This window comes from Mya arenaria, chromosome 2 (genome assembly GCF_026914265.1).
Source record: "Mya arenaria isolate MELC-2E11 chromosome 2, ASM2691426v1".
NCBI lineage: Eukaryota > Metazoa > Mollusca > Bivalvia > Myida > Myidae > Mya > Mya arenaria.
In genome coordinates, this window is record NC_069123.1 from 7,927,583 (window position 1) to 7,948,073 (window position 20,491).

The following is a 20,491-nucleotide window of genomic DNA, read 5'->3' on the forward strand; positions in this document are numbered from 1 at the left end:
ACGTAATTTAGACGCAACCTTTTGTAGTTTTCGTTTAAGAATGATGTATGTTAACATAATTAGCTGCCTTTTATGGATAAAAATGCATGTTAACATAATCTCACGCTACTTTTTGTTACCAAATTTAAATAAAATAAGTATCGAATGTCAATGTTCCGTAAACTTAATACAGTACATGCCACGCGTTCTCTAATTATTTTTAATTCATTTTTTTTTCTATGTCGAAACCAGTCTAATATTCGGATTTTATTGTCTCCCATCCCAGATAAGGCCAAATAAAAAATAGGTGCGTTTCAGGTAACGCTGCCAAAAAAAATAGGGTAGGTAGTTCGGAATATTTTTTTATTTGTTTTATATTTTTTTTATATATTGATTTCAGTAACTGTTGACTCAGAAAGTAACAAAAATAAAAGTCATCAATTTTTAGGTTTATCAGTAGTTTTTAAACATGTTCCATGCTTCAAAGGAAACATTCTTTATTTGTCTGGTTAAATACTTTGACAATGATGGTTGGATTTCAACTAAGTTATGGTACACCACTCTGCTATTATTTAAGACTTTCCAGGAACGGTTTTACCTTTCTTTATGCACCCTTTTGCTTTCAATCACCCTCTGTAGAATGCTAACCTCCCTGTAACATAATTACATGAAGAGTGGGACAGCAAATTTACCATATAAGCCATCAGCCAAGGAAACCTCAATGCTGTCAAGAGGACCTGGGGGTTCAGGTTTGAAGAACAAGTAACATGCAGGTTTTATTGCCAAAATTGCACACTAATGTCTGACATATCAATCCGAAAGTCAGTATCTGACACATTTGTATCTGACAAGAAAATATAGTTCAAGGATTGAAATATACCTGCCACACAAGCACGAACTACCTGTAATTCACCTTTGAGTTCGGACAATCTAAAAATCCGGACATCCATTATTATTTTCAAAAATAATTTATTTTAGGTACCTAAATATCGGACACCCAAAGGACATCGATTGTAACTTACAGTAACTAAGTCTCACAGACAAAAAATTATTGATCTTTATCGTTACAATGCCTGGCTAGATTACCTAACCGTATACATCACTGTGATAAGTTAGTTAGTTACTACCCATCCTAAACGATTTATTGCCTGTTGAAAAGAATGTGTGATATATTTAATGGAGGATTAAAGAAACAACAAGGGCAATCAAGAGATTAAGAAAACACAGACATGATATTTTTGTAAAACGATCCGCCAATAAACTTTGAAACTTGTACGACACTTTTAATATAGACTTTATGAAGCAATACTCGTACAGTAATACTCATTGAAACATCAATAGAAAAATAAAAGTCAACACATTCAATGATACAGGTAACTATTTAATGTGATGAATTAAAGTTAGAAATGCAATACCTAAGTTACAATAAAAAACACCACCCAGACACATTAATCCTGCATAGCAATATCCATGCTCTCCATGAGATCCTCGTGGGTATAACTGAGAGTTATGTGACGTCACACAATGTGACTGTTTGATCTGAAGCCGATAAAAGGTGTTAATTCATTTCAATGCATGTATAAAATGGTGTTGAATGGGATTTTAATTAACTTGATGAAGGAGTTACACTTATAGGCGCAATAACCATTGATAACTACGGATAAATTAATAAGTGGTAAAATGCAGACATGAAGAAAAAAGGCAGGTAGATAAAATGTAAAAATGGTTATTTTCTATGAATTCGGAGAGCGAAAAATTAATTATTTTAGGTGTCCGAACTCTAAGGTGAAGTACGGTAAATACATTCAGAAATCCAACTCTAATATTGTCAACTTTAAGTACATACATTTCGTAACAAATGCTTTTCGTACCCAAATCACATTTTTTTCAGGGAAAAATAGGTTAGGGTCGGCGGGAAAAAATAGGGTCGTTCGGTTAACCTGAAACAGACCTCTTTTTTATTTGGCCTAAGTAGATTCAAATATTTGCCAATGCTGGAAATCCTTTTCTCGCCAAAAGGAAAAGATAAAAATGTACTCGCATGTATAAAATAAATCAAAATATTCTTTTTTCTATATTTCGTTTAACTGTGGTCGGTGAAAAAAGCATTTGTCATGGTCGCTCCTGTAAGCTCGGTAAACCTCGTTTCCGCAAAACACCATGCGCTTGGTTTGTGATAAACCTATCTTACAGTCTCGGCCATGGAGGACACTTATATTCTTTTGGATAGGTGACAATCAAGTACAACACAGATAATTTAGGTACAGGTTTCCCTCATATGAGGATGACATCATCGAAAATCATAAATTGCTCCATTATTAAAATGTCCAGATGAAAGTTCGCCTTACACTACGCCCTTGAAAAACCTTTAACCCACTTATATAAGAGTCTGCCAGCGCCCATTGCCATCATCGGAATCTGTCAGCGCCCATTGTCACTGGCTGAATTATTTATATACTCCCCCGTTTTTTTTCCAGCACGACCTAGTTCTTATCAAACCAGTTTATTGATCTAAACTGAAATTGTTTTCCTTTTTATGGGCTCTCTCCCAGAAACACACTTAAAATTTGATTTCAAACTACATTTCCTCTCATTTCTGATGAAGCAATATGCATCCGATTCACACTAGGATTTTGATCCACTTCAATAACTTGACAAAACATCTTGACACAATGAGTGCTATGATTATTTTCAGCGATAAGTAATTGGTAAATGGTTTATCCTTGACATTTTCCTTCGGTCGTACATTTAACTTTACATTAAGATCATTGACTTACGATATTAGCGACTCAGCAAATTAAAACATAAAAAGCGACGCAATGAAGAGAGCGTTCTTTTCTGTGATTAAATGTAATAATAAATATAAGTGTAAGTTTATCTGTTAGTGTTTGACAAAGGCATATACATCCTTCTGTAAGTTTTTCACCACGTGTGATCTAAATAAAGCGAGCAGCTCGAACAGTCCATGTCATAAACACATCATGCTTCTCCTCTATAGGAACTTGAAGTTTAAGTTTTGATCTGTTCCGCTTAAAAAGATGGTCGAAGACAACTATTAACATACTCATCCTCCATTCTCCAATCGGAGTGATAAAATGAAGGCAACTAATTGGTATTGGTTATCACCAAAAATGAGGCAGTGTATCTACAAAAAGGATTAGTTTACATCTTCAGTCTCACAGCATCGGTGCAGAGTAGAGGACATACTTAGATGGAAAGGCTTACAGAAATGGTAATTCTTTCTTGTGATTTTTTCAAGAAATTGTTTGCAACAATTAACTTAATAAATTGTTGAAATAGTAATAAGTGCAACAATTAATATACAATAATAGTGTAAATTGTATACAATGTGCGATTTAGTATCAACGGTGAAAAGAAAGGTAGTAAATAATTTGTGTCTGGTGATAGTATAATAGCAAAGATATTGTTTTTGCCTTATCTTGTTTGTTATTAGAGTTCAATTAAAAAGTATTTTGTTTTAAAAAAAATGTCAGAACTAACTGCATGAAATCATGCACTAAATGGAAAATGTTTGTGTCAATAATATGAAAAAAATATCTTCGAACATGGACTTTCCATGAAAACATCTTAAACGTCATGTTATGTTAAATTTTTTGTTTTAAAACATATTCAATACATACTTAATTGGTAGCCAGGATATTTATTTAAGATGCAAAAGATGCACAAGATATGTTGATGCAAATTATTATTATTTTCTATTTCATTTTAAAGCATTATCGTGTTTAACTCGATACATTTGACTTACATGACAAAAAAATGCATCTAATTTAGGCACAGTTTAAACAATAATAGCGATATTTGACGCTTTTTGAACAGGGAATTTGTGCCCATGTAGCTATTAATTCAAAATCACCATTTATAAAGGCTATTTTAATCTGTTACTTAATCATATGCTTTTTTATCGCTTAAGTCAAATGAGTAAAAAACATGATAACGCATTAAAATTTAAAAAAATGAATTGCCGATCTGAGTGTCATTGCAATCTGACTTAAGTGCACGATCTTACATAGGTATAAGATCTGATGGTCATCTCTTGATATGCATGTTCTGAATTACATGGATTGCCAAAAATTGCTAAAGGCCGATAAGAAGTTATGTACAACTTACACTGTGTTTAATTGAAGCTAATTCCATACGTTAATATTTTAATATCAGAGACGGGTTCAGAATTTGTAATAACGGGGAGGTGTTAAGCAATTTAGAGCGTTCCCCTGCTCCCCAGTAACGTTAAAATATATGCTCCAAACATTTTGATAATTTTATGGAGTATTATCTTGCAATTAATGTGCAATTTCTTTGCCATATTGATATGAAGAATTTTAGGGAGGTCGGGGTGCGCCTGGTTCAACCTCCGCTCTAAATGGATATCAGTCACAAAAGAAGGAACCATAAACGAGTCTTTCGTGAAAGTGCCTTTATCTATTAAACATTACGTTCATAGCTCCTCAAAGCCGCTGACCAATCAAATTGTAATCTACCTACAACCCTTATATCTGAAAAATCAAACCCCATATCGTAAAAATAACATAGGACTTATCTCTTAAAGAGACTCGCCCATGTTATTGCAAAATACACTTTGTTTATGTATGCCGAAATAAAGAGTGGCAAATTATTAAGGGTGTTAGCGTGCGTAAGGCTTTGGTGTTGCGTTATTGGTTGAGTGACATTATCACGTGATTGTATCATTTTTTTTAAAAGGCAAAATATCCATCACTTTTGTATACGTTCTGTTGGCCTAGTGGTGAAGGCGTCGTTTTTTTCTTGACGTTACTGTCGTGGGTTCGCATCCCACTAATACTAAAATACTTTTTTATACTATTATTGTGCTTTTCTGATATTTCGATATCAAAGAGTAATATAATGCTAAAATAAGTGTTTTCATGTGAATTACCGGGAAAACCATTTTTGTTGGCCAAAAACATGAGCAAGTTTATATGCATTGTTTATACTATATAGCAACTGCTCTCTTAATTATTGATAATTGATATTTACGAAACAGATCTTTATAAGTTTTCCTTCTTTGGGACTTTTCATATTTCCATAGTTAACTCAGTGCCATTTGTACACCAAACTTAAAGTACCTATTGGTCTCCATTTAGGACATATAGCATAAGTTACGAGACATGCCCATAAAATGAACTTTATTAGAGGTCGCCATGGCAGTTGTATTAGAGTTATATTACACACGTTTTATATACGAACAGGAATAAAAGATGAATAGACAACGAGGATCGAATTTCTTGTTTATGGTTTTACATTGAAATAACACGGGTATGCCTGTACTAAATTATATGATGCTGCGTTACAATGTCTTCATCCTTTAGAAAATACAATATTCGCTGGGATAATAATTTATAATACGGTGTCAGAATGTAGGCTCACATGGAATGTGCTATTATCAATATCTTACACTTAATATTTACAGCATATATGATAGCTCTTTAATACACGTGCGACGTTAATAAAATACTTACTTAAATACTCACTTACACACTAGCTCGCTCTCTCCGCCCCTCCCCCTCCATCTCATTGTAACACATTTCGATCACGTGCCACATGAAATTAATAGTTTTGATGTCTTACCCTATACGACTTCAAAGGCGTACAATATACAGTATGTGAATACCACCTGATATATAGGTGATAAATTCTACGTCGGAAGGCAACATTTTGCTTCGTATGAAGACTTAAAACAAAGATAACTTTTCGGTTATTTTTCAACATTTTAAATGAATCAAATTGCAGTCTATGCCGCTTAAAGAGCTCCGCATTCGTTTTATTACCTGAATTGATTCGGTGATTAGTTTCCTTAAAAACTTCGACAAACCTATTTCCGAAATAGTGTTTTAACGGTGCTTCATCAGGCGGCGGTTTTGTGAAAATGTTTGTCGAAGTGTTTTAAGAAACTAAACTTTCAATGAAACTCTGGTAAAAAAACAAACGGCGTAGACTGCGCTATGTTTCATTTAAAACAGTGAATAAATAGTAAATTTCTCTTTGTTTTAAGCGTACATTCGATGCAAAATATTGATTTCCGACGAATCATTTAAGGCGCAATTTATCACGTGGTATACACACACGGAAGATGAGGCTGATGCAAAAATAAATTAATTCACAATTATGTTAAACTTACTTCACTTATATAATCAAAATAACAAACAGGCTAATGATTTGTGTATTGATAACATAAATAGTAGCATCAGTGTGTGTATACCACGTGATAAATTGCGTCATTAATTCTACTTCGGAAGGAATTATTTTGCTTTAAATGAAGACTTTAAAAAAAGATAACTTCACTATTTCTTCACCATTTTAAATGAAACAAAGCACAGTCTACGCCGCTTACGGGTCCCACCTTCGGCTTTTTCGGAGTTTGATTGAGAGTTTAGTTTCTTAAAACACTTCGACAAACTTTTTCACAATACGTCCGTCTGACGGAGCACTGTCAAAACGTTGTTTTGGATGAAGGTTTGTCGAAGTGTTTGATGAAACTAATCACCTTATCAAACTTCGGTTATAAAAAGAAGGCTGGGCTCTTTATGCAGCATGAATTTCCTTTGTTTTATTTAAAATGGTGTAGTTAAAGAAAAGTTATCTTTGATTTAAGTCTTCATTTTAAGCAAAATGTTGCCTTCCGGCGTGGCATATATGACGTAATTTATCACGTGGTATACACACACTGAGCATATATAAATGATTTTTTCAATGATAGTTTCGTGGCCACCAATTCACCAGTTAAAAGAATGCCAAATTATCGCATATATTTTTTATCTATTCGCAAATCATGTGTTTTTTTAGTTTTGATTAAAGTCAAATAACTAAAGCATAATAAGTCACAAGTAACGGGCATAAAAACGAAAAGTTTCAGGCAAAATCTATGCAATAAATGTCCATACGATAGTTAGTTTTATTTTAACGTAGTATACGCCCAGAACGAGGTTACTTCTCTCTTATGATCTTAAGCCTTACGAACTTTATTGAAACAGGGCCCACTTTCCTCGCTAATAACTTCGGCTATGTACGGATAACCAGCCGTGCAGTCCTAGTGTTTAAATTAAACAATCTTCACAATTTTCAAATACTGTCACATTGTCACTAAGTCTCAATACCTAAGGATGGATAATACATACTGGTACGCGATATTCGAGTGGTTCAAGGCGAATCCGGTATAACAAAGAATGTGGCACGCGGTTTGCACAGACTAAAAGCATATTCCATTGATATCGTACTTACGAAATTTGTTCTTAAGATTTGTTTTATAAAGTACGCTGGCAACATTTCAAGAAATATCAAGTGGTGTTGCAGCGTCAAGTGACAGTTAAACAACTCGTAAGTTCAGTTCACCGCTTCTTCAAGCGATAATTAAAGCATTGGAAATGTGCATAATATCAATGGTCATCATTTGATGTATACTTTTCTAGATAAAAGATTTTAACCTCAGTTATTGATAATCGACCATGTAAGTTGGCATAGTAACACTATTATCAATATTGTCATAACGTAAATCAAACCGACTATGCAATGTAAGTTATTAAGGTATTAATAACACTAGAAACTAGAGATAGGGCATACAAATGTGTGGTTAGGGTAACATCTTGTCCAAAAACAGGTGGGATAGGTAGTTTTTTTTATTTTTATAAGGCTTTAATTAAGAATGTTAGTGTCATCTTTGGTGAATGGCACCTATCTCGTAGGTAGGGTCGGGTAACCTGAATCAGAAGTATTTTTAGGGGGCTTTATTGTACCTTCCTGCCAAAGTCGATCATAGCATCGATGGCCTTCCTAATCATGTCCCGCGCCGGAACATCCGTTTAATGAAAATAAAATTAGGCATTATTTAGGAACGTTATGCAATCACTAGGTAATGGCGTTAAAGTAATCAGTAGATCAATATTTATTAGTACATGTATAAAGCTTTTTAAACTACATATTAAACACATACACACACTCATACATACACTTTTGATTTTGTGTCTTAATAATGAACTGTAAAAACGGTAGGGTCGGCGCCTATTTTCTAGGTAGGGCCAGGTAACCAGAACCAGAAGTATTTTGAGGCCTAACATGCATGTTATTACAGCCAGGTTCCAAAAGCGTATGCTCATACATGTATTGAAGCATTTAAACCTCTAGCATTTTGAAACATATGTTAAAGGGCACTAAATTAAATTTGCAACAGCAAACCAGAGGCCAGTTAACATTTTTAATAGCAAAACATCAATAAAAGACAATGACATACTGTTTTAAAGTTGATAACATTACGCTTTTATAGTGCGTACAAAATTTGTATACATTGCTATATAGTAGCTTGGAGGCTATAAATTAGTGTTCAACTGTGCTGAGCCGATAACAGATATAAATGTATACATTGAGCAGAGATTTGCTAAAGCTTTATCAACTTGGAATGTGTGCTATTATCAATATCTTACACTTAATATTTACAGCATATATGATAGCTCTTTAATACACGTGCGACGTTAATAAAATACTTACTTAAATACTCACTTACACACTAGCTCGCTCTCTCCGCCCCTCCCCCTCCATCTCATTGTAACACATTTCGATCACGTGCCACATGAAATTAATAGTTTTGATGTCTTACCCTATACGACTTCAAAGGCGTACAATATACAGTATGTGAATACCACCTGATATATAGGTGATAAATTCTACGTCGGAAGGCAACATTTTGCTTCGTATGAAGACTTAAAACAAAGATAACTTTTCGGTTATTTTTCAACATTTTAAATGAATCAAATTGCAGTCTATGCCGCTTAAAGAGCCCCGCATTCGTTTTATTACCTGAATTGATTAGGTGATTAGTTTCCTTAAAAACTTCGACAAACCTATTTCCGAAATAGTGTTTTAACGGTGCTTCATCAGGCGGCGGTTTTGTGAAAATGTTTGTCGAAGTGTTTTAAGAAACTAAACTTTCAATGAAACTCTGGTAAAAAAACAAACGGCGTAGACTGCGCTATGTTTCATTTAAAACAGTGAATAAATAGTAAATTTCTCTTTGTTTTAAGCGTACATTCGATGCAAAATATTGATTTCCGACGAATCATTTAAGGCGCAATTTATCACGTGGTATACACACACGGAAGATGAGGCTGATGCAAAAATAAATTAATTCACAATTATGTTAAACTTACTTCACTTATATAATCAAAATAACAAACAGGCTAATGATTTGTGTATTGATAACATAAATAGTAGCATCAGTGTGTGTATACCACGTGATAAATTGCGTCATTAATTCTACTTCGGAAGGAATTATTTTGCTTTAAATGAAGACTTTAAAAAAAGATAACTTCACTATTTCTTCACCATTTTAAATGAAACAAAGCACAGTCTACGCCGCTTACGGGTCCCACCTTCGGCTTTTTCGGAGTTTGATTGAGAGTTTAGTTTCTTAAAACACTTCGACAAACTTTTTCACAATACGTCCGTCTGACGGAGCACTGTCAAAACGTTGTTTTGGATGAAGGTTTGTCGAAGTGTTTGATGAAACTAATCACCTTATCAAACTTCGGTTATAAAAAGAAGGCTGGGCTCTTTATGCAGCATGAATTTCCTTTGTTTTATTTAAAATGGTGTAGTTAAAGAAAAGTTATCTTTGATTTAAGTCTTCATTTTAAGCAAAATGTTGCCTTCCGGCGTGGCATATATGACGTAATTTATCACGTGGTATACACACACTGAGCATATATAAATGATTTTTTCAATGATAGTTTCGTGGCCACCAATTCACCAGTTAAAAGAATGCCAAATTATCGCATATATTTTTTATCTATTCGCAAATCATGTGTTTTTTTAGTTTTGATTAAAGTCAAATAACTAAAGCATAATAAGTCACAAGTAACGGGCATAAAAACGAAAAGTTTCAGGCAAAATCTATGCAATAAATGTCCATACGATAGTTAGTTTTATTTTAACGTAGTATACGCCCAGAACGAGGTTACTTCTCTCTTATGATCTTAAGCCTTACGAACTTTATTGAAACAGGGCCCACTTTCCTCGCTAATAACTTCGGCTATGTACGGATAACCAGCCGTGCAGTCCTAGTGTTTAAATTAAACAATCTTCACAATTTTCAAATACTGTCACATTGTCACTAAGTCTCAATACCTAAGGATGGATAATACATACTGGTACGCGATATTCGAGTGGTTCAAGGCGAATCCGGTATAACAAAGAATGTGGCACGCGGTTTGCACAGACTAAAAGCATATTCCATTGATATCGTACTTACGAAATTTGTTCTTAAGATTTGTTTTATAAAGAACGCTGGCAACATTTCAAGAAATATCAAGTGGTGTTGCAGCGTCAAGTGACAGTTAAACAACTCGTAAGTTCAGTTCACCGCTTCTTCAAGCGATAATTAAAGCATTGGAAATGTGCATAATATCAATGGTCATCATTTGATGTATACTTTTCTAGATAAAAGATTTTAACCTCAGTTATTGATAATCGACCATGTAAGTTGGCATAGTAACACTATTATCAATATTGTCATAACGTAAATCAAACCGACTATGCAATGTAAGTTATTAAGGTATTAATAACACTAGAAACTAGAGATAGGGCATACAAATGTGTGGTTAGGGTAACATCTTGTCCAAAAACAGGTGGGATAGGTAGTTTTTTTTATTTTTATAAGGCTTTAATTAAGAATGTTAGTGTCATCTTTGGTGAATGGCACCTATCTCGTAGGTAGGGTCGGGTAACCTGAATCAGAAGTATTTTTAGGGGGCTTTATTGTACCTTCCTGCCAAAGTCGATCATAGCATCGATGGCCTTCCTAATCATGTCCCGCGCCGGAACATCCGTTTAATGAAAATAAAATTAGGCATTATTTAGGAACGTTATGCAATCACTAGGTAATGGCGTTAAAGTAATCAGTAGATCAATATTTATTAGTACATGTATAAAGCTTTTTAAACTACATATTAAACACATACACACACTCATACATACACTTTTGATTTTGTGTCTTAATAATGAACTGTAAAAACGGTAGGGTCGGCGCCTATTTTCTAGGTAGGGCCAGGTAACCAGAACCAGAAGTATTTTGAGGCCTAACATGCATGTTATTACAGCCAGGTTCCAAAAGCGTATGCTCATACATGTATTGAAGCATTTAAACCTCTAGCATTTTGAAACATATGTTAAAGGGCACTAAATTAAATTTGCAACAGCAAACCAGAGGCCAGTTAACATTTTTAATAGCAAAACATCAATAAAAGACAATGACATACTGTTTTAAAGTTGATAACATTACGCTTTTATAGTGCGTACAAAATTTGTATACATTGCTATATAGTAGCTTGGAGGCTATAAATTAGTGTTCAACTGTGCTGAGCCGATAACAGATATAAATGTATACATTGAGCAGAGATTTGCTAAAGCTTTATCAACTTTATGATACGAGAATACTGGAATACTAAGTCTTGCAAGAGTGATAAAAGTCTGCGTGTAGCTAAATGAATGGAAAATATAGGGTTTAAAAACAAAAACAACACATTATAGGGGAATGGATTATGAAAGGGTAAGTCGAATTCTCACACTGTTTAAAATCCTCGGTTACCTGTTAGATCAGGCTTGCTATACCGTTATCCATTTTCTCGTAGGGAAATTCATTATAGATAACTCTAAAGCCAAAAAAATACTTTTGATTCAGGTTTACCGACCCTACTTTCGAAACCAGCGCAGACCTTACTGTCTTATATACCCGTTGTAAAAAAGGAATAATAATGATTCTTTAAGCGTGTGTTTCAATGTGTAGTCTAAAACAGAAGACTACTTGAATATCATTCGCCTATGATGACTATTATGCTCTTACATAAAGCCTTAAATTTCTGTTTAAAAAAAGCATACCTCTCCTACCTGTTTTTTTTTTGTATTTTTGAAAACCAAACCGTTTATTCGGCGAGAAATGAGGCCACATTTACTCGTTGTGTTTGGGAATAAACACCACCCTTAATACGTCAATTTAATTAAAATTTTATCAAATATCAATGATCATGTTTCAAATGAAACATTATATGTAAATATAGTGCTAGCAAGCAGTTATCCTTCAAAATATTAATGACTTTAGCAGCCGGGAGCTTAGAGACGTTCGAGTTGTTGATATAGCTACTTACACTATCATACACCAAATTCATTACTATCTCATTCGATAATAAATGGTTTTTAAATCGTACGACAGGGTCTTGACAAGCGAAATCTGCCATCTCAACTTTTCATGTTTTCTCTATTTCTAGGAACATCTCATGAAAACACCCGCCGGTGACAAGGTGACATTTTCTGGTCAGGGAAAGCTGCAGTTGTCTCGGCAGGTTTATACCCAAGATGCCTACGACCGTACATACCCCGCCCCAGAGCGCCCAGAGTTCAGTATCGCTCGGACAATCAAGAAGAAATGCACCTGTACCGCTGAAGATATTCTTAAAATCGTTCTGTCCTACTTTCCGGTGGTTGACTTTGCAAGAAAGTACAGGTTGAAGGAATATATCCTTGGCGATTTCCTTGCAGGCTTGACTGTCAGTTTCTTGCATCTGCCAATGGCGATGGGCTTTGGTATTTTAGCTTCTTTGCGACCGATCCACGGCCTATACAGCACATTCTTTGCTGTTGTCGTCTACATGATTTTTGGTACTTCTCCTTACATTTCCAATGGAACAAACGCCGTAATGGCACTTCTTACCGCCACAGTGGTTGAGCGGGAAGCGGATGCATTTACTGCTGCTAGACAGGCTGCTAACGAATCCATGCCAACCGAAGACGAAATTATGGAGGTTAAGATTGGAACCTCGATGGCTTGCTGTTTTGTGGTAGGGCTTATCCTAATGGGTATGGGTCTTCTCAAGCTTGGTGTCATCACTACATACTTGTCGGTGTCGTTCGTGGGAGGGTTTACAACTGCCGCTGCCGTACATATTGCGTCCAGCCAAGTGCCAAAGGTATTCGGGATTAAAGTACAAACTTTCGCAGGCGCCGGCAAGCTAGTTCGAATGTACATAGACTTGTTCAGTAAAATTGCACAGACAAATGCTGCAGAGATTATTATTGCACTTCTGTGTATGATAACTTTGCTATTGGTGAAAATTTGCATCAATGAACGGTTCAAAGACAAAATGAAAATGCCTGTCCCGATTGATCTTATCGTAGTAATACTGGGAACGATAATATCTCATTTTGCAAACTTCAAAGAAGTATTTGACGTAAAAGTTGCCGGTGAGATACCGACCGGTTTTACATCGCCAGGTCTTCCAAGGTTACAGAATGTTGGAAGTTTTGCTAGTGACGCTTTTGTTATGGCGATCCTGTCACTTGCAATGAGCATTTCCATGGCGAAGTTGTGTGCCAACAAACATGGAATTCCTATTGACGATAACCAAGAACTTTTTGCCTACGGGGCAAGTAACTTCGTGTCAGGATTTTTTCACAGTTTCCCCTCCGCAACTGCTCCACCAAGGACAATGATTCTAAGTTCCCTCGGGGCCAGAACCACGCTAAACGCCATACCAACATCTGTGTTCATACTTCTTGTAATTTTAGTGATAGGACAGTTGTTTGTGTCCCTTCCTTTATCGGTACTCGCAGCTATGATCATTATATCCATGAAGGATCTTCTGCTGCAGTACAGAAACTTGCCACGCATTTGGAAAATTAACAAATACGATTTTGTTATCTGGGTTGTGACAAATTCCGTAAGCATCTTAGTTGATCTGAATTATGGAATCATCGCTGGAGTAGGGATTTCCATATTCCTTGTTATTCTTCGAGATCAGTGTGCCAGCGGTAAAATAGTAACACGGGCATCGAATGAGGATATACTAGTAAATGTGCGAGGATGCAAGCAAAGCTCGAACTTGAGAATTTTCAAAGTTCCTACCAATTTGTATTTCGCCACTGCTGAGAGAATCAAATCTCAAATCTACAAACACATCACCAACCCAAACAGGAAAATAAAGGTTAACCCAAAAGCAACAGATCAATCCGTCGACGTTAAGGATAGTGTCGTGGAATCTAATGGAGAGGCTGCTCATACAGAAAATGGTTCTACCACAACTGTTGAATTAGAAGCATCAGCTGGAATCAAAAGCGACAAAATCGAGACAGTTTTGATTGACCTATCCTCTGTTGAATACGTTGACATGGCAGGCTTGGGGGTCTTGCAGCAGGTGACAAAAGTCTACAAAGATATTGGCATCGATGTTTTCCTGGCTGGTATACAAAGTGGGGTTGCTGAAACGCTAGAAGCTGGGGACTTCTTTAAAACATTTCCAAGATCTGCTGTTTATTATGACGTTTTTGACGCATTGGAGGCAAACAGGACGCATACACAATTATAATATTTTGACATAAATTTTGTATTCATCCTTTAGACAAGTGTTCAACGATATAGATCGTGTTCTTTAAAGGATGCAATATTGCAAAAAAAACAGCAAAATATTGGATATATCATGTTCTGACTTCAATGTTGTCACAGTCTGTTATGATCGTCAATTCAACTGCTTTAACGATATTCGTTATTTGCTAACGCAAAGTAAACTATTGTATATATCATATATATAGATATAATTATATGTATTCATAAACTGAATCTGTTGAAAATGCATGATGTACTGATTTAACACTGTATATAAAATGCTCGTGGTAAATAATATGACCTTAAACATTTAAGAAGCATATGTCATGTGTTTTCAATTTAAAGCCAATGCTTGTGTTGAACATTTTTATGTATACGTGAAAAACTCTCAAAAGTTTGTTTTTAAATTTTATGTAAAAAAAACACTAACATATGATGAGATGACATTTGTCAAATAAAAAATGTACACATATTAATTCAGTTTGTTTTTAATTTAAGTGATAACATCCTCATCTCTACTAAAACTGTAAAAAGGCAAACTATAAGTGTGTACCTTCTAGGTATTCTAAAATACTAATACTAGTAATAAAAAACAAACCCACAAAACAAATAGCCCATCTGCAAAATTATAACAGGTTGCCGATGAATAACGCGTAATATTAATTCAATCGACATGAACATGCTATTGAACAACAGAAGTACGTAGTAAAATATTGTTGTGTTAACGTTTGTAATCCTAGCAATTTAAACTTCATACGCGTTGAAAGGAAATTAGATTGGATTTTCTTTTACAAAGGTATGTCAATTTAACAAGCGAAACTAAGGCCTATAAAATTATCATATATAGCATCCGCAGTCCGACTGTCTTGCACCTTAGTTGCGGCAGTACTCATGCCAAAGACTTACACACCTCTTTCGATCGTAATTATTTAGTATCCTGCCAATAAAGTTAAGTTTAGAATGTCAGCACATAACCTGATAATGTTCAATTAATGTCAATTAAAAGTACACCTTCAACTTTCTATGTGAGTATCCGCAACAAACAACAAGTCAACTCCTTCTAATACTGCCTATAATCTGGAAGTTAGTGAGCTTTCCTTAAAGTTGCAGTGAATACTACACATTTTTAAAGATGCACTCTCACAGATTGACAATCTTGGCTTTTATATTTTTTTGTCTTGGAATGAGGCATTTTTTTTGTGAAAATGTCTGTTAACCAGTGATACCAGATTGCTGACAAAAGACCAGATCGCAGTTTTCAATCCTTACATTCGAAAATTAATATTTTATGGCTAAAAGGGTTTTAAAAATACTAACGCTTTAAGAAAAATGAGTTTTGCGGTAGTTATGCAAACAATTGTGATCTGTTTCAATGTGAGTTATCTTATATGACTGAATTGAAAGCATTGATATCAAAATCAGCTGATTCTGAGACAAAAATGTCAAATAATGTCAAAACTGTCAATCTGTGAGAGTGCAGCTTTTAGTTAGCATCAAATTTCCCTTTTTTAAATAACGCAATATTGTATTAGTTAATAATACCATATTATAAGTTGTCAGATGTAAAAAGTAAATATGCATACGTTTTACATTTCAGCTAAATGCTCTCACGTTTCATTTATGATTTAACTAACAAACCTTGTTTGTTTATCTGTTTGACTTTGTTTTGTTTGGAATTACATGACTAATATTTTTCAAAGGGAAGTAATTATCAGAATATCCATGATAAATCCCGTTCGCTTCCGTATAGTAATGCTGCAATGTCAATTGCGTTTTCAAATTGATTTTGAAAACCGATATATTTTAAACGTAGAGTATATGTAACTGATTTGAAATTTAGTTTGTAAAAGGAAAGACTTCATTAACAAACTGAGTTTCTGACTATATAAGTAATCAACCACTTCGTTAGAAGCACGAATATCCTTTCAATCACGTATTACTTGATTGCGGTAAAATGTATACATGTACAATAAAATCGATGAAAAAAGTGACGTTTACTTATTGACGCTACATTTAATTCAGCAACTGCTGTCATTGCATTCGGAGCTGCTCGGCCATTTTTATCGAAAAATAACCTCGGATGTATGCCGGTACATCAGTTGAAGTAGTTTGTAAATTCTGAATTATATCATTAATTAAATGTAGTGTTTTAGAGTTGTATTTATTGATCTAAGTTTAAATTGATTGCCAGTGAAGTATATTATTGCAAAAATAATTAGGATTCCCAAGAGTTAAGTCATAAAGTTAAACTGCTAAATAAAACTACTACGCGATCTACTTGCAGCGGACTTGAACGAACCGCTATTTGAATATGTGAACCGTCAAAATACATCCGAGGTTGTTTTCGATAAAAATGGCCGAGGAGTTCCGAATGCTCTCAGTGCAATACCCCCTACCCCCAAACCTGTCTAATATACCAGTCATGAGTCAACATATCTTAACCAAGAATCAACTCATCTTATAAGTGTGGACTGACATGAAAGATACTGTGGGAAACCTAATCAAATCGGTGTCGAGCCGCACGGCCTTATCTTGAGTATATATTTGCACCTAGGCTTGTATGGAGAGTGGCATACCGTTTATATTTGCATCTTAGCGTGTTTAAAGATTAAAAACCAGTATTTATTTGCAGCTTAGCTTGTTTAGAGAATGTAATACCGTACGTATATATTTTTACCTATGCTTGTTGATAGGATAGCATAAAACATATATCTGCATATAGGCTCTATGAGAGGGTGGCATACCGCAAATATCTGGATATAGACTGTATGAGAGGGTGGCATACCTCATATATCTGCATATAGGCTCTATGAGAGGGTGTCTTACCGCGTATAGGCTCTATGAGAGGGTGTCTTACCGCGTATATCTGCATATAGGCTCTATGAGAGGGTGTCTTATCGCGTATATCTGCATATAGGCTCTATGAGAGGGTGTCTTACCGCGTATATCTGCATATAGGCTCTATGAGAGGGTGTCTTACCGCGTATATCTGCATATAGGCTCTATGAGAGGGTGTCTTACCGCGTATATCTGCATATAGGCTCTATGAGAGAGTGTCTTACCGCGTATATCTGCATATAGGCTCTATGAGAGAGTGTCTTACCGCGTATATCTGCATATAGGCTCTGTGAGAGAGTGTCTTACCGCGTATAGGCTCTATGAGAGAGTGTCTTACCGCGTATATCTGCATATAGGCTCTATGAGAGGGTGGCATACCGCGTATATCTGCATATAGGCTCCATGAGAGAGTGTCTTACCGCGTATATCTGCATATAGGCTCTATGAGAGGGTGTCTTACCGCGTATATCTGCATATAGGCTCTATGAGAGGGTGGCATACCGCGTATATCTGCATATAGGCTCTATGAGAGGGTGTCTTACCGCGTATATCTGCATATAGGCTCTATGAGAGGGTGTCTTACCGCGTATATCTGCATATAGGCTCTGTGAGAGGGTGTCTTACCCCTATATCTGCATATAGGCTCTGTGAGAGGGTGTCTTACCGCGTATATCTGCATATAGGCTCTGTGAGAGGGTGTCTTACCGCGTATATCTGCATATAGGCTCTATGAGAGGGTGTCTTACCGCGTATATCTGCATATAGGCTCTGTGAGAGGGTGTCTTACCGCGTATATCTGCATATAGGCTCTGTGAGAGGGTGTCTTACCGCGTATATCTGCATATAGGCTCTATGAGAGAGTGTCTTACCGCGTATATCTGCATATATGCTCTATGAGAGGGTGTCTTACCGCGTACATCTGCATATAGGCTCTGTGAGAGGGTGTCTTACCGCGTATATCTGCATATAGGCTCTATGAGAGGGTGTCTTACCGCGTATATCTGCATATAGGCTCTATGAGAGGGTGTCTTACCGCGTATATCTGCATATAGGCTCTATGAGAGGGTGTCTTACCGCGTATATCTGCATATAGGCTCTATGAGAGAGTGTCTTACCGCGTATATCTGCATATAGGCTCTGTGAGAGAGTGTCTTACCGCGTATATCTGCATATAGGCTCTGTGAGAGAGTGTCTTACCGCGTATAGGCTCTATGAGAGAGTGTCTTACCGCGTATATCTGCATATAGGCTCTATGAGAGGGTGGCATACCGCATATATCTGCATATAGGCTCTATGAGAGGGTGGCATACCGCGTATATCTGCATATAGGCTCTATGAGAGGGTGTCTTACCGCGTATATCTGCATATAGGCTCTATGAGAGGGTGGCATACCGCGTATATCTGCATATAGGCTCTATGAGAGAGTGTCTTACCGCGTATATCTGCATATAGGCTCTGTGAGAGGGTGTCTTACCGCGTACATCTGCATATAGGCTCTGTGAGAGGGTGTCTTACCGCGTATATCTGCATATAGGCTCTGTGAGAGGGTGTCTTACCGCGTACATCTGCATATAGGCTCTGTGAGAGGGTGTCTTACCGCGTACATCTGCATATAGGCTCTGTGAGAGGGTGTCTTACCGCGTACATCTGCATATAGGCTCTGTGAGAGGGTGTCTTACCGCGTACATCTGCATATAGGCTCTGTGAGAGGGTGTCTTACCGCGTACATCTGCATATAGGCTCTATGAGAGAGTGTCTTACCGCGTATATCTGCATATATGCTCTGTGAGAGGGTGTCTTACCGCGTATATCTGCATATAGGCTCTGTGAGAGGGTGTCTTACCGCGTATATCTGCATATAGGCTCTATGAGAGAGTGTCTTACCGCGTATATCTGCATATATGCTCTATGAGAGGGTGTCTTACCGCGTATATCTGCATATAGGCTCTATGAGAGGGTGTCTTACCGCGTATATCTGCATATAGGCTCTATGAGAGGGTGTCTTACCGCGTATATCTGCATATAGGCTCTATGAGAGGGTGTCTTACCGCGTATATCTGCATATAGGCTCTATGAGAGGGTGTCTTACCGCGTATATCTGCATATAGGCTCTATGAGAGAGTGTCTTACCGCGTATATCTGCATATAGGCTCTATGAGAGAGTGTCTTACCGCGTATATCTGCATATAGGCTCTGTGAGAGAGTGTCTTACCGCGTATAGGCTCTATGAGAGAGTGTCTTACCGCGTATATCTGCATATAGGCTCTATGAGAGGGTGGCATACCGCGTATATCTGCATATAGGCTCTATGAGAGAGTGTCTTACCGCGTATATCTGCATATAGGCTCTATGAGAGGGTGTCTTACCGCGTATATCTGCATATAGGCTCTATGAGAGGGTGGCATACCGCGTATATCTGCATATAGGCTCTATGAGAGAGTGTCTTACCGCGTATATCTGCATATAGGCTCTGTGAGAGGGTGTCTTACCGCGTACATCTGCATATAGGCTCTGTGAGAGGGTGTCTTAACGCGTACATCTGCATATAGGCTCTGTGAGAGGGTGTCTTAACGCGTACATCTGCATATAGGCTCTGTGAGAGGGTGTCTTACCGCGTATATCTGCATATAGGCTCTATGAGAGAGTGTCTTACCGCGTATATCTGCATATAGGCTCTGTGAGAGGGTGTCTTACCGCGTATATCTGCATATAGGCTCTGTGAGAGGGTGTCTTACCGCGTATATCTGCATATAGGCTCTATGAGAGAGTGTCTTACCGCGTATATCTGCATATATGCTCTATGAGAGAGTGTCCTACCGCGTATATCTGCATATAGGCTCTATGAGAGGGTGTCTTACCGCGTATATCTGCATATAGGCTCTATGAGAGGGTGTCTTACCGCGTATATCTGCATATAGGCTCTATGAGAGGGTGTCTTACCGCGTATATCTGCATATAGGCTCTGTGAGAGGGTGTCTTACCGCGTATATCTGCATATAGGCTCTATGAGAGAGTGTGTTACCGCGTATATCTGCATATATGCTCTATGAGAGGGTGGCATACCGCATATATCTGCATATATGCTCTATGAGAGGGTGGCATACCGCATATATCTGGATATAGACTGTATGAAAGGGTGGCATACCGCGTATATCTGCATATAGGCTCTATAAGAGGGTGTCTTACCGCGTATATCTGCATATAGGCTCTATGAGATGGTGTCTTACCGCGTATAGGCTCTATGAGAGGGTGTCTTACCGCGTATATCTGCATATAGGC

General features: G+C 36.8%; 1 protein-coding gene across 1 annotated transcript; it reads left to right on the top strand.

Moving 5' to 3' along the window:
- The first annotated feature begins 2,816 nt into the window (after window positions 1-2,816).
- LOC128225233 (sulfate transporter-like) lies at window positions 2,817-14,850 on the top strand. Its single transcript, XM_052935327.1, has 2 exons — window positions 2,817-3,211; window positions 12,264-14,850. The coding sequence occupies exons 1-2, from the start codon at window positions 3,191-3,193 to the stop codon at window positions 14,355-14,357; spliced, it is 2,115 nt and encodes a 704-aa protein (XP_052791287.1). The 5' UTR covers window positions 2,817-3,190; the 3' UTR covers window positions 14,358-14,850.
- Window positions 14,851-20,491: the final 5,641 nt, after the last annotated feature.

What these genes read in the sequence shown, in the direction of transcription:
- LOC128225233 (XM_052935327.1), top strand. Translation starts at nt 3,191, where the DNA reads ATGGAAAGGCTTACAGAAATG. An exon ending in TGGAAAGGCTTACAGAAATG is followed by an intron (nt 3,212 to 12,263) that starts GTAATTCTTTCT and finishes CTCTATTTCTAG; the next exon opens with GAACATCTCATGAAAACACC.